General features: G+C 46.6%; 2 protein-coding genes across 3 annotated transcripts in view; one reads left to right on the top strand and one right to left on the bottom strand.

Annotated features, from left to right (window-relative positions):
• Nucleotides 1-14,348, top strand: part of LOC118400263 (succinate dehydrogenase [ubiquinone] iron-sulfur subunit, mitochondrial-like) — a 401,361-nt gene that overhangs the window by 239,770 nt on the left and 147,243 nt on the right. The window lies entirely within an intron of this gene.
• LOC118370843 (ephrin type-A receptor 8-like) overlaps nucleotides 2,758-14,348 on the bottom strand; it is a 153,131-nt gene continuing 141,540 nt past the window's right edge. The window contains exons 8-19 of one of the 2 annotated variants that reach the window (XM_052473469.1): nucleotides 11,549-11,673; nucleotides 10,772-10,934; nucleotides 9,920-10,094; nucleotides 9,022-9,089; nucleotides 8,466-8,591; nucleotides 7,886-8,071; nucleotides 6,953-7,014; nucleotides 6,544-6,753; nucleotides 6,235-6,384; nucleotides 5,771-5,961; nucleotides 4,948-5,106; nucleotides 2,758-4,816 (exon numbers count right to left, since the gene is read on the bottom strand). In XM_052473469.1, coding sequence (XP_052329429.1) covers nucleotides 4,702-4,816; nucleotides 4,948-5,106; nucleotides 5,771-5,961; nucleotides 6,235-6,384; nucleotides 6,544-6,753; nucleotides 6,953-7,014; nucleotides 7,886-8,071; nucleotides 8,466-8,591; nucleotides 9,022-9,089; nucleotides 9,920-10,094; nucleotides 10,772-10,934; nucleotides 11,549-11,673 — 1,730 coding nt within the window. In that variant the 3' untranslated portion in view covers nucleotides 2,758-4,701. The remainder of the gene's footprint in view (nucleotides 4,817-4,947; nucleotides 5,107-5,770; nucleotides 5,962-6,234; nucleotides 6,385-6,543; nucleotides 6,754-6,952; nucleotides 7,015-7,885; nucleotides 8,072-8,465; nucleotides 8,592-9,021; nucleotides 9,090-9,919; nucleotides 10,095-10,771; nucleotides 10,935-11,548; nucleotides 11,674-14,348) is intronic. The other variant, XR_008074244.1, reaches the window with a different exon arrangement.

Genomic DNA, 14,348 nt, shown 5'->3' with positions numbered 1-14,348 from the left:
GTCCACAACTCAGATCAGCCCTAGCACTAACCCTAACCCTAGCTTCTTGTCCACAACTCAGATCAGCCCGAGCACTAACCCTAACCCTAGCTTCTTGTCCACAACTCAGATCAACCCCAGCAGTAAACCTAACCCTAACCCTAGCTTCTTGTCCACAACTCAGATCAACCCCAGCACTAAACCTAACCCTAACCCTAGCTTCTTGTCCACAACTCAGATCAAAGCCAGCAGTAAACCTAACCCTAACCCTAGCTTCTTGTCCACAACTCAGATCAGCCCTAGCACTAACCCTAACCCTAACCCTAGCTTCTTGTTCACAACTCAGATCAACCCCAGCACTAAACCTAACCCTAACCCTAGCTTCTTGTTCACAACTCAGATCAACCCCAGCACTAAACCTAACCCTAACCCTAGCTTCTTGTCCACAACTCAGATTAGCCCTAGCACTAACCCTAACCCTAACCCTAGCTTCTTGTCCACAACTCAGATCAGCCCTAGCACTAACCCTAACCCTAACCCTAGCTTCTTGTCCACAACTCAGATCAACCCCAGCAGTAAACCTAACCCTAACCCTAGATTCTTGTCCACAACTCAGATCAACCCCAGCACTAAACCTAACCCTAACCCTAGATTCTTGTCCACAACTCAGGTCAACCCCAGCAGTAAACCTAACCCTAACCCTAGCTTCTTGTCCACAACTCAGATCAGCCCTAGCACTAACCCTAACCCTAACCCTAGCTTCTTGTCCACAACTCAGATCAGCCCGAGCACTAACCCTAACCCTAGCTTCTTGTCCACAATTCATATCATATCAGACCATGAGACTTCCCAAAAATCTTCTCACAAAATTGTCTGTAGCGTCCGAAAGGTTTGGCATACAAACTATTACAAGCACACAGTGGTGTAAAGTACTTAAGTAAAAATACTTTTTTTTGTGGTATCTGTACTTTACTTTACTATTCCTTCCGTGGCCTCCAACTGCTCTTAAATTCCAGTAAAACCAAAAGCATGCTTTTCAACCATTCGCTGCCCGCATCCGCCCACCTGACTAGCATCACTACTCTGGACGGTTCTTACTTAGAATATGTAAAGTAACGGTTTGGCCTAGGAAATATATTATGATCCCTCTATGGAAAGAGAAGATCTCTTTTGCTCTATGTCCCCCACAAGTGTCTTGTGACCGGTCTGAAGTCAGTACTTCCAACTTCTGTCTGTAGCATCTGAATAGTTTGTGGAAAGGTAAGTGTCTCACGAACACGTACTGTACATGTGGGTTGTTTTGCCCTTGGACACCCACAGGCCTCACGTCTCATCTGAGGTTCTCCCGGTACCAGTGGGAAAAATAAATATATATATTCTGATCTTTCTTATATCTCTCAGATATACTAGGACAGACACTTCAGAACAAACTTCCTTTAGATTTGTTTTTGGGGACTACCTGTTGTTCCATGAAGTGAATATGTTATTCAATGTGTTTGTATCGGCTAATAGCAGTATATATATATATATATATATGCCATTTAGCAGACGCTTTTATCCAAAGCGACTTACAGTCATGTGTGCATACATTCTACGTATGGGTGGTCCCGGGAATCGAACCCACTACCCTGGCGTTACAAGCGCCATGCTCTACCAACTGAGCTACAGTAAGGACAAATACAATTTTTCATCAAATATCTTTTTTTAACCCTAACCTTAACCCTAGCCTCGGTGAACTTCAAGTGAAATGTATTAAAACTTACCCCAATCCAGGGACGGAATGTGTAGCTCCAAGGCCACACCATGGATCAACCCGAACACTAACCCTAACCTTAACCTCAGCTTCAATGAACTTCTGGTGAAATGGTTTAAAACATACCTAAATCCAGGGATGGAATGTATAGGTCACACTCCGGATCAACCCAAAACATAGCTATTATCAACCCTAACACTAACCCCAACCATAACCCAAACTACATGCCCACATCCTGGATAGACCCTAACCACAACCCTAACCCTAACCCCAACCATAACCCAAACTACATGCCCACATCCTGGATAGACCCTAACCACAACCCTAACCCTAACCCTAACCCCAACCATAACCCAAACTACATGCCCACATCCTGGATAGACCCTAACCACAACCCTAACCCTAACTCTAACCCCAACCATAACCCAAACTACATGCCCACATCCTGGATAGACCCTAACCACAACCCTAACCCTAACCCTAACCCCAACCATAACCCAAACTACATGCCCACATCCTGGATAGACCCTAACCACAACCCTAACCCTAACCCCAACCATAACCCAAACTACATGCCCACATCCTGGATAGACCCTAACCACAACCCTAACCCTAACCCCAACCATAACCCAAACTACATGCCCACATCCTGGATAGACCCTAACCACAACCCTAACCCTAACCCCAACCATAACCCAAACTACATGCCCACATCCTGGATAGACCCTAACCACAACCCTAATCCTAACCCTAACCCCAACCATAACCCAAACTACATGCCCACATCCTGGATAGACCCTAACCACAACCCTAACCCTAACCCCAACCATAACCCAAACTACATGCCCACATCCTGGATAGACCCTAACCACAACCCTAACCCTAACCCCAACCATAACCCAAACTACATGCCCACATCCTGGATAGACCCTAACCACAACCCTAACCCAAGCTTCATGTCCACACACATAGGCCCTATGTCACGGGTGTCGTTGGATGAAGGATGAGACCAAGGCGCAGCGTACTTTGAGTTCCACATAATTTATTAACAAAGTGAAACTTTGGAAAAGACAAAACAATAAAGAATACAACGACCCGAATAGCTTCGTTGTGCAAACTACCTGCACTCAAACAAAGACAAGATCCCACACAGAAGGAGGGAAAAGGGCTGCCTAAGTATGATCCCCAATCAGAGACAACGATAGACAGCTGCCTCTGATTGGGAACCACACTCGGACAGAGACAAAGAAATAAAGAACATAGAATGCCCACCCAAATCACACCCTAACCAAACCAAAATCCATTACTGTAACCCTAACCCTGTTTTGTTCAATTTCTATTCATTCCTACATTAGTCACTGTGTTGTGTTCCGAATTGGAATGTGAAAGATTCTGCAACATCCCAAGCGAGACAGGTCAGTTGTGTTAAACCCATTTTATTTATTCCCAGGTGAATCATGGCAGTGGACTCAGCACTGAGTCGTGCAGACAGAGGGGTATTGCTTTTTCAGTCACTATTTGTATTATATGATTCAACATGACAAACAAGGATGATCCATCAATCTTTGCAAAAAGCTTTTGTCTTTTGAATTTTGTTTGAGAGCAAATAGACCTAGGGCTCTATTCAATCCGTATTGCGGATGTTCAACGTTACAGCGTGATTGAAATGTAAAGGCAATGTTCCTGCGTTAGTGGAGACAGCATTCACGTTAAACCCTGCATATTTCGACTTAATCGGAAATTACCTTAAAATACCTATTGAGCAATCTGTAACGATTCACCGATACTGATTGAATAGAGCCCCTAATTTCAGACAGAGGTTAGTACATCCTGTTGTAGTGACTGTAGGTATGTACTGGTATAGAAAACAGAAGGCTGTTTGTCAATTGATAGATCTAATAAAACATACGTTCATAAAATATGGAATTTCTATTGAACTCCATTGTTTAAAAAAAAAGTGTCTCAGGAGAAAAATGTGGAAACATTATTGAAATGTCACCATAGTTATACAATGCATATTCAGGGAATATAATGAGCTTCTTCTCTAATAAAAAGAGACATAGACCACTAGAAATCAAACATAGGTGCATTAGAAAACCATTATCTTGATTGCACAGTGGAACTAGGACCGTCAATAATATTGTTTTCAGAGTATTTAGATAAAAACATTCCACATATAGCACTTTCCCTATTCCTTGTTTTGTCCTTACCACCACAGAGTCAAAACATAATAATCACAATGAGTCATCATCCATACATCTGCTCTACAGTAGTTGTGTGCTACACAGCTGAACCAGGGAGAGAACACAGTGCTTCTCTCCTAGGGTCCTTCGAAAGTTTACTGTGTGAGATTGTGACTCCGTACAGTCTTTCATAGCCAAACTGGAACTGGCCTCCTTCTTAGTGGAGGAGACTTGGAATTTCTGGTGAGTCGAGTAGGTTGTTGCTGTTTGTCCACTGTCAGTTTCAGGTCCAGGGTCTTCTTGTGCCAAGTCGACAGGGGCCTGGGGCCAGTTCTCAGGGGAACCATAGGAGAAGCTGTGTGCTGCGGGACACAGCTCAGTGCTCCAGCCCCTGCCAGTCTCTCGCTTACTGTATGTTAGGCTATCACTCAGATCCATTGTAACGTATACTTAACTGATACATTAATATGAATAGAATCTCTCTTTGTATACAACAACATTTAAATCATTTGTGGAGATTAAGGCAGTCCATACATTTTTACAAACAAGACATGAAACATATCTGAATAGGAAAAACAAAGGCTATGGTACTCAAGTCCCTTCATATCTGTACTCTTGAAGTTTCAATCTCTCAAAGAAGAGGTCTGGAAAAGTTAACCAAAATGTCATCCGGACATTGTAGTTTCTCTGATAGTCATAGATCAATTCCCATGAGTTCCGACTAGGCCTCAGAAGCCTGGGGCTAGATTTGAAAATCGGCTGGATGGAGAAGCCTTGAGGCTGAAGTTATACGTGCACCGAGGGCACACTTCTGTTGAGCACCTGGACACGCATCAGCTGTACACTGGTCATGATCTTCTTCTGGTGGCCCATCAGTGTCACCCCCAGCCTGTGGATATCCCTGTGGGACACATGGAGATGGGGCAGAGTCACACATGAACACACTCATCAGACAGCCTAAATTACTCTTATAAGCATCAATGACATGTGGATGATGTGATTGGAGAATTATGCTATGGCCTTGCCTCTCACCCTTGGTTCATGCCTATGACGTGGCCTAGAGTCAGGTAGCCTCCTGCAGCAAAATGGTCCTTGTATCGGCCCATCTTGATGGTGTCCAGCCACTCATCCACAGAACTACAGCTGCTGAAGTCTGGGATACTTCTGTCCATCATGGGAGGTGTGCCTAACCTGAGAGAAAGAGTGAGAAAGAGAGAAAAGAGGAAGAAAAGGAGATAGGACAAACACACAGACAGAAGGGAGAGATGTGGAAAAAAAGAGGTGGAGAGGAAAATAGGTGTTGAAATGCACTAGCAGCTAAGGCAGAAAATCAATAGCTGTTAAAATGATAGAGAAGGGGTGGCTGCTCTGATTGCAGGATGGCTGGTTTGGCTAGATTAATACGGAGAAAAATCCTTAACACCCCCTCCTCCTCCTCTCCTCCTCTTCTCCTCATCCCTCCATCTCCCCGACATGCACCAGTAGCTCTCTGGGACCATGGATCTGAAAGAAGCAATTTAACACAGGTCCAAGTCTAACTCGAGCCGCTCTTCACTCTGCTCTCTGATTCCCGGACTATCAATGTCAATATCACAGCCAGGCTCTTATTTAACAGAGCGCATGTCTATCAGAGATGAGCTTATTGGAAAACGAACAAGGCCGTTCCTTGCTCTCTTAAGGCAACCTGTCTCCCTTGCGTCAGCCGGGGAAGTTTGAGGGAAACTTTGGGCTGTAACTTTATCCCACAGCTCATGTTTGACAGATGAGTTGAGAGTGAATTTGCAGTGCGTTGTCCAGACAATATATTGCCCAAGCGATGTTTGCCCCGGCGATGGCTGTCTAGCAGCCTGTTCACCTGCACAGCGTGTCCATGGACTTGGGGTTCTCCGGGTTCCGGATCAGCTTGTCTAAAACTGTAACGATCTGGCAGAACCGGGGCCTCTCGTTGCGGTCCTTCTGCCAGCAGTCCAGCATGAGAGTGTGTAGAGCACCTGAACAGCCCATAGGAGCAGGTAGCCTGTAGCCCTCCTCTACTGACTTTATCACCTATACACACACACACACACACACACACACACACACACACACACACACACACACACACACACACACACACACACACACACACACACACACACACACACACACACACACACACACACACACACACACACACACACACACACACACACACACACAGAAAGAGCAAGAGAGAGAGATATGCAGGTATCATTACACACATGTTTTCTTATGAGTGTATGTGTGATTTGCATGTACTATATACTGTGTGTGTGTGCGTGTCCTCTCCAATCCACTCACATCTCTGTTGGTGAGGTTCCAGTATGGCCTCTCCCCATATGACATGACCTCCCACATGACCACGCCATAGCTCCACACGTCACTGGAAGAGGAGAACTTCCTGTAGGCGATGGCCTCCGGCGCTGTCCAGCGGATTGGAATCTTACCACCCTGAAGGGAACAGAAACGCACTACAACCAGAACTAGAACAACCACTGGCATCACCACTGAATAGAAAACAGAACTAGAACTAGAGAACTCGGGCTACAACAGTTTTATGATCTAGTACATATTAGAGTTTTAGAATGTATCATGAGAGTGTGAACTCACGCTGGTGGTGTATGCTGCATCAGGATCGTCCTCCAGGACTCTGGACAGGCCGAAGTCAGACACCTTACACACCATGTTGCTGTTGACCAGGATGTTACGAGCTGCCAGGTCGCGGTGGATGTATCCCAGGTCTGCCAGGTAGGTCATACCCGCCGCGATGCCACGCATCACACCCACCAACTGGATTATAGTGAACTGACCATCATGTCTCTGAGAGGAGGAGATGAGGAGGAGAAGAACGGGGATTGAGATTGAGAGAGATTGTAGTGTTAGTTAGAGGCATATTGATTGAGATTTCAGATGTCAAGTGCTTCAAAAATAATTTCTCTACAAGAGAAAGAAAGAGAGAGAGAGAGTGGGAGAGAGGGAGAGTGAGAGTGTATGAGAAATCCTTTAAAAAGCAACAAACCCTCAGGAAAGAGTCCAGAGATCCATTCTCCATGTACTCAGTGATGATCATGACTGGTTTACCTGGGGGGGTAAAATAGGAAGGGAGGGAGGAAAGGGAGTAAGGAGGGAGGGGGAAGGAGGGTAAAATAGTGAGGGGAGAGAGGGAGGGAGGGGGGAGTAAGGTAGGGTGAATGAGGGAAGGAGGGGGTAAGGGAAGGTAAGGGATGGAGGGGTGTAAGGGAGTAAGGGACGGAGGGGGTAAGGGAGTAAGGGAGTAAGGGGGAGGGGGTAAGGGAAGGTAAGGGATGGAGGGGTGTAAGGGAGTAAGGGACGGAGGGGGTAAGGGAGTAAGGGAGTAAGGGGGGGGGGGGGGTAAGGGAAGGTAAGGGATGGAGGGGGTAAGGGAGTAAGGGACGGAGGGGGTAAGGGAGTAAGGGAGTAAGGGGGAGGGGGTAAGGGAGTAAGGGAGTAAGGGATGGAGGGGGTAAGGGAGTAAGAGAGTAAGGGACGGAGGGGGTAAGGGAGTAAGGGAGTAAGGGATGGAGGGGGTAAGGGAGTAAGGGACAGAGGGGGGTAAGGGAGTAAGGGAGTAAGGGGGGGAGGGGGGTAAGGGAAGGTAAGGGATGGAGGGGGGTAAGGGAGTAAGGGACGGAGGGGGTAAGGGAGTAAGGGAGTAAGGGACGGAGGGGGTAAGGGAAGGTAAGGGACGGAGGGGGTAAGGGAAGGTAAGGGACGGAGGGGGTAAGGGAGTAAGGGAGTAAGGGGGGGGGGTAAGGGAAGGTAAGGGATGGAGGGGGGTAAGGGAGTAAGGGACGGAGGGGGTAGCCCATTCTATTAATTCTTATTTCTATGGGCGTATGTACTTTCTTCTTGAATTGAATTCATACACAGCAAAGACATTGAATTGCCTCAAACTGAAAATGGAGTTGAATCAAATCAAATGGAATCTTACTGCGTGTGACCACTCCCTCCAGGTGAATGATGTTAGGGTGGTCAAACTGGGCCATGATTGATGCCTCAGCCAGGAAGTCCCTCCTCTGCTTGTCACTGTATCCTGCCTTCAGTGTCTTCAAAGCCACCGGAATGTCTCTCTTCCCTGGGAGACGCATCCGCCCGTAACACACCTCCCCAAACTCACCTGCACACACACACACGTTTAGGTGTACTCCTCCCCGACGACCACAATATAGACTAATCTATTCATTGAGTGATAGATTCATTCGGACAAAAATAAATTGTTTCCTAATCTCATCTCCTGCTTTGTGCTTTGAAAAGTCACAGAACACATCATTACATTCCTTCCCCTTTCCCTTTCTGTCTAATGTGTCTTATCAACAACTACAACCCTAAAGGTCATTGTTAACAGCCATGATTATAACGCCTACTATGTCCTGCTTTGCCAGTGTGATGTTATTATTCCCTGTGTGTCTCTGTGTTTGATTGACAGCCCCATGTAACGCTCTGATTCCACTGTGCCATTCCTCTCCGCTGCACACCGCAGCCTTTACTTCAGCCAATGATTTTCAGTTTACCTGACCCAATGACTTTCTCTATTCTGATCCTGGAAGCTTCAATTTCTCGGGCAAACTCGTGGACGGCCTGGCAGGGGTCCTCGTAGGTGTGTGGGTCGATGTAGAATCGCACGTCGGGGAATGACACTAAAATAAACAACATTAGCATCTGGTCACATACCACTGGATGGAAACAATATGCTTACATGAGACTGTCGCAGGAAAGCGAGGGAGAAAGAGAAGGGAAGAGAGACACAGAGAGAGAAAGAGAGAGAGAGAGAGAGAGAGAGAGAGAGAGAGAGAGAGAGAGAGAGAGAGGAGATACAGAGAGAGACAGCGAGAGAAAAGGGAGGGTGGGAGAGAGAGAGAGAGAGACAGAGGGAGAGGAGGGAGAGAGAGACTGCAGTACTGAGATTTTGTACCTCAATAAATCTGAATCAAACGGGAAGTGAACTGTGTACACTGAGGATGAAAATTATTTTATTTTATTTACCTTTATTTAAACAGGCAAGTTACTGGAGTGAAGGCTGGGGGGGGCAATAAAAATATACCAGTAATAATAATAATACAAACATACCATGGCCATTCTGGTAGTGCATCTTCTCCTCATCAGAGTCCTGGAAGGCCTTGCTATAGCCACAGTGTCTGTATATCAAACAGTAGTTTAGAATAGTTTAGAGTCACACGGGGATACACCACACTTCTCATGGTTTTCCTCTCATTCTATCTTTCAGACTCCGCTTGAAAACGCTAACATGCATTGAAGTTGGAAATAAATCCACAAATTATTTGTGGAAGATGTAAATTCTAGACATCAAAAGAGAGAAGGAGAGGGATAAGTGAAAACATTAGCATTATTATTTAACTAACATGAACAGCCGTAATAATTAAACTGACTGTTTAGAAGTACAAAATTGGGTCTGAACATTACCCATGCAGAAACTCTGGGAGATGACCTGACTTTCCACTGCTAACAAACACATGCCATACTCTAGAGTGAGAACTACTCTGGGCTATTTAAAAGCATTAGTGGAACAAAGTTAGAGACCATCTCCTTGGTTTCCTGTGCTGTGGGATTGTGGGACTGTTGGACTGAAAATAGACAGTTACTGTAGCACTGGAGCCTATGGGGGTACATTTATTTCATCCATTTATCAGACTCTTTTATCAAATACACCTTACAGTCATGCTTGCATACGTTATTTATGGATGGGTGGTCCCAGGAATCAAACCCACTATCTTGGAATGGCAAGAGCCATGCCCTACTAACTGAGCTACAGAATCCCTCAAGAGGGGATTAGAGGTCATCCTATGGATATCAATGCATATGCGTATACGACATCAGAGACAGATTATGGATAAAAAAAAGAAAATACTAATACGAATGTTGATGATAAAATAAATTAATCCTATGGAGACAATGGTATAATTTACTTGAACCCTTGTTAAGGTAGAGTAAAAAATATTCCACATACGTATATGAGTGACGTAGAGTCAGAGAGGACTCGTCCACATCACGGGTAGTGGTGTAGTGTAAGAAAGGGTTGCCTTGCCGTTTCCTGCAGATGACGATGGCCAGGAAGGTGACGAGGCCAGAGACCAGCGCCATACAGATCCAGATGACGGTCATAGTGTCGTAGCGCGGAGGAACTGGACATACAACAACACAACCAGTTTGTGTGAGTGTGTGTGTGTGTGTGTGTTCAGTGCTCTTTGAGGCTTAGGTCTGCAGCAGCAGCTTTCCTGACAGGGGTGGCCCTCACACAAAGCACAGATCTATAGCATTAAGGGATTGTCTGAAGGCTTCCTGGTCCCACTGACATTCATGGCTCTTCAACCCAGCACCATTCTGTCCCTCATGAAAATATACTATAATATATTATGGTATAAATACTGTAGTATTACTATATTTATATACTATTGTATTCACTGTAGTGTTTTTGCAGACATTACTGTAGTGTTCACAGCAGTCTGTTTGAAGACATTACTGTAGTATACCGTAGTATTTACTGTAGTGTTTTTGCGTACATAACTTTAGTATGCTATAGTACTCATTGTAGTGTTTTGCAGACAAGACCGTAGTATACTATAGTATTGTTTTTGTGGAAAATACGTTGGTATTTATTGTAGTGTTTTTTCTATAGTACTATAGTGAATACTATAGCATACTACAGTAGTCTGCAAAAACACTACAATAAATATTACAGTAAAGTCTGTAAAAACTCTACAGATAGGTTGGCACCAATAGACACCAATAGAATACAAAGCACTTCTAAACCTAGTGAGAGATTTTACAAATTAAAATAATGCTACTCTCATTCTCTTACTTGCTTTCCCTGTCTGGATCTCCACATTCTGGCTGAAGCGTCCGCAGCCTGCCGAGGTTCTGGCCCGGACCTGAAAAATGTACCTGGTACCAGGCTTCAGGCCAGACACCCGGGCCATGGTCCCCTTGGCCTTCAGGGTGGAGTAACTCTGCTGCTCCTTATCCTGGTGGAGGAGAGCTGTGATAAAGACAGTCTGCTGCCCAAGCAGTGTTTATATTGCAGATTTATCCAGTAGTAACCCCAGGAGTTTGCACAGATTAAGATAACAACACAGCAGCCACACTAATCTGTCTGTACTATCCAGGCGTGTGTGTGTGTGTGTGTGTGTGTATGACACTATTCACTCTATACACACAACCTCAAGTCTCCAGTGACCACCCCCACTGTGGGGGATCCTGGTCTGTGTGTGTGTTGCTCAGATCTCTCTTACCTCATTAGCTGTGTGTCAGAGCATGCAGAACCACAAAGCAATTAACTTGTCTTTGCTGCTAGGCTGTCACTTTCACGAATCAATCAGCATACATCAACACAAACAGAGAGACACATACACGCATATATGTATGTATATGTATGTATGTATGTATGTATGTATGTATGTATGTATGTATGTATGTATGTATGTATGTATGTATGTATGCATGTATGTATGTATGTACGTACGTACGTATGTATGTATGTATGTATGTATGTATGTATGTATGTATGTATGTATGTATGTATGTATGTATGTATGTATGTATGTATGTATGTATGTATGTATGTATGTATCTACTCTACCTTCTCATAGTATTTGATGTCATACTCTAGTATGACTCCATTGGGCTGATCAGGCTCGTGCCACTGCAGAGTGACGCTGTTCTGACTGGTGTTCTCCTGGCGAATGGCAATCACCTGGGAAGGGGCTGAACAGAAAGCAGGAAACAGGAAGTACAGAAACTATTTTTTAAATTTTTTATAGAAAATCAGAACATACATACATCAATATTCCATGGAGCACAAGGTGGCCGCCCAACTACAAAATGTCAATATATGTAACGGTCGTCGTCGGTGGAAGGAGAAGAAGACCAAGGTGCAGCGTGGTATGTGTCCATATCTTTTAATAAAGAACTTGAACACTGAACAAAACAATAAACCGACAACCGAAAACAGTTCTGGCTGGTGCAGACACACAACAGAAAACAGAAAACAATCACCCACGAAACACAATAGAAAACAGGCTCCCTATGCGTCCGTGCATTGATTATCGAGGTCTCAATTCGATCACAGTGGGATTTAGTTATCCACTACTTGTCATCACTACGGCTGTGGAATCATTCCACGGAGCGCGTTTCTTCACAAAACTGGACCTCAGGAGCGCGTATAATCTGGTGCGCATTCGGGGAGGAGACAAGTGGAAAACAGCGTTTAGTACCACATCAGGCCACTATGAGTACCTCGTCATGCCGTATGGGTTGAAGAATGCTCCAGCCATCTTCCAATCCTTCGTAGATGAGATTCTCAGGGACTTGCACGAGAATGTTGTGGTAGCCTATATTGATGACATCTTGATTTATTCTGCCACACGCGCCGCGCATGTCTCCCTGCTGCGCAAGGCTCTTGGGTGACTGCTGGAGCACGACCTATACGTCAAGGCTGAGAAATGTGTGTTCTTCAAACAAGCCTTTTCCTTCCTGGGTTATCGCATTTCCACCTCGGGGGTGGTGATGGAGTGTGACCGCGTTAACGCCGTGCGTAATTGGCCGACTCCTGCCACGGTAAAGCAGGTGCAGCGGTTTTTAGGGTTTGCCAATTACTACCGGAGGTTTATCCGGGTTTTGGCCAAGTAGCGGCGCCCATTACCTCACTGCTGAAGGGGACACATGTGTTGCTCAGATCTCTCTTACCTCATTAGCTGTGTGTCAGAGCATGCAGAACCACATCGGCCGAGGCTGATGGAGCCTTCAACCAGTTGATGTTGGCACATCCGGACCCTTCGTTAGCATTCATAGTGGAGGTGGATGCGTCCGAGGCTGGGGTTGGAGCCGTGCTGTCACAGCTCTCGGGCACGCCACCGAAGCTCAGTCCCTGCGCTTTCTTTTCCAAGAAGCGGAACTATTAGCGGAACTATGATGTGGGGGACCGGGAGTTACTAGCTATGGTAAAAGCCCTGAAGGTGTGGAGACACTGGCTAGGGGGCTAAACATCCTTTCCTCATCTGGACTGACCACCGCAATCTGACCACCGCAATCTGGAGTATATTCGAGCAGCGAGGAGAGGACCGGTCCATCGATCCCACTCCCATCCTTCCAGCCTCTCGGCTGGTGGCCCCGGTGGTATGGAGGTGGACGCGGACATCGAGCGGGCGTTGAGGGTTGAACCTGCGCCTTCACAGTGTCCGACCGGTCTTAGGTACGTGCCGCTTGGTGTCCTTGATAAATTGATTCGGTGGGCTCACACACTACCTTCTTTGGGTCATCCGGGGATTGATAGGACAGTGGGGGTCTTAGGGGGAAATACTGGTGGCCCACCTTAGCTAAGGATGTGAAGCTCTATGTCTCTTCCTGTTCGGTATGCGCTCAGAGTAAGGCTCCTAGGCATCTGCCTAGAGGGAAGTTACAACCCCTCCCATATCTCTCGGTAGATTTTCTTACTGATCTTCCCCCATCTCAGGGGAACACTACCGTTCTGGTCATTGTGGATCGGTTCTCTAAGTCCTGCCGTCTCCTCCCATTGCCTGGTCTCCCTACGGCCCTACAGACTGCTGAGGCTCTATTTACCCACGTCTTCCGACACTACGGGGTTCCAGAGGACATCGTATCTGATCGAGGTCCCCAGTTCACGTCCCGGGTTTGGAGGGCGTTTATTGAGCGTCTGGGGGTCTCGGTCAGCCTTACCTCTGGTTATCACCCCGAAAGTAATGGGCAGGTGGAGAGAGTAAACGCCATTTGAATGCGTACTGGGCTACCAGCCGATTCTGGCTCCGTGGCATCAGAGTCAGACCGAAGCTCCTGCGGTGGAGGAGTGGGTACAGCGCTCTAGAGAGACCTGGCAGGCAGTCCAGGATTCTCTCAGGCAGGCCAGTGAACGGCAGAAAAGAAACGCTGACCGCCACCGCAGTGAGGCCCCTGTGTTCGCACCAGGGGACAGGGTCTGGCTCTCGACCCGAAACCTGCCCCACAGCCTGCCCTGCCGGAAGCTCGGGCCGCAGTGTGTGGGGCCATTTAAAGTCCTGAGGAAAATAAACGAGGTGTGTTATAGATTGCAACTTCCCTCTTACTATTGCATTAACCCCTCAATTCATGTGTCTCTCCTCAGGCTGGTGGTAGCTGGTCCCCTACAAGAAGGTGAGGTACCGGAGGTCCCTCCACCCCTTCTGGACATCGAGGGGTCCCAGGCGTACACAGTACGAGCTATTCTGGACTCGAGACGCCGGGTGAGGGGCCTGCAGTACCTCGTGGACTGGGAGGGGTACGGTCCGGAGGAGAGGTGCTGGGTACCAGGGGAGGGACATTTTAGATCCTTCCCTCTTGAGGGATTTCCACCGCCTCCACCCGGATCGCCCCACGTCTCATCCTCGAGGCCGGGGTCAGCGCGCTGC

The sequence above is a fragment of the Oncorhynchus keta genome, chromosome 21, assembly GCF_023373465.1.
Source record: "Oncorhynchus keta strain PuntledgeMale-10-30-2019 chromosome 21, Oket_V2, whole genome shotgun sequence".
NCBI lineage: Eukaryota > Metazoa > Chordata > Actinopteri > Salmoniformes > Salmonidae > Oncorhynchus > Oncorhynchus keta.
Note: the sequence above shows the minus strand (reverse complement) of the source record. Positions and strands in the feature narration are given on the sequence as shown.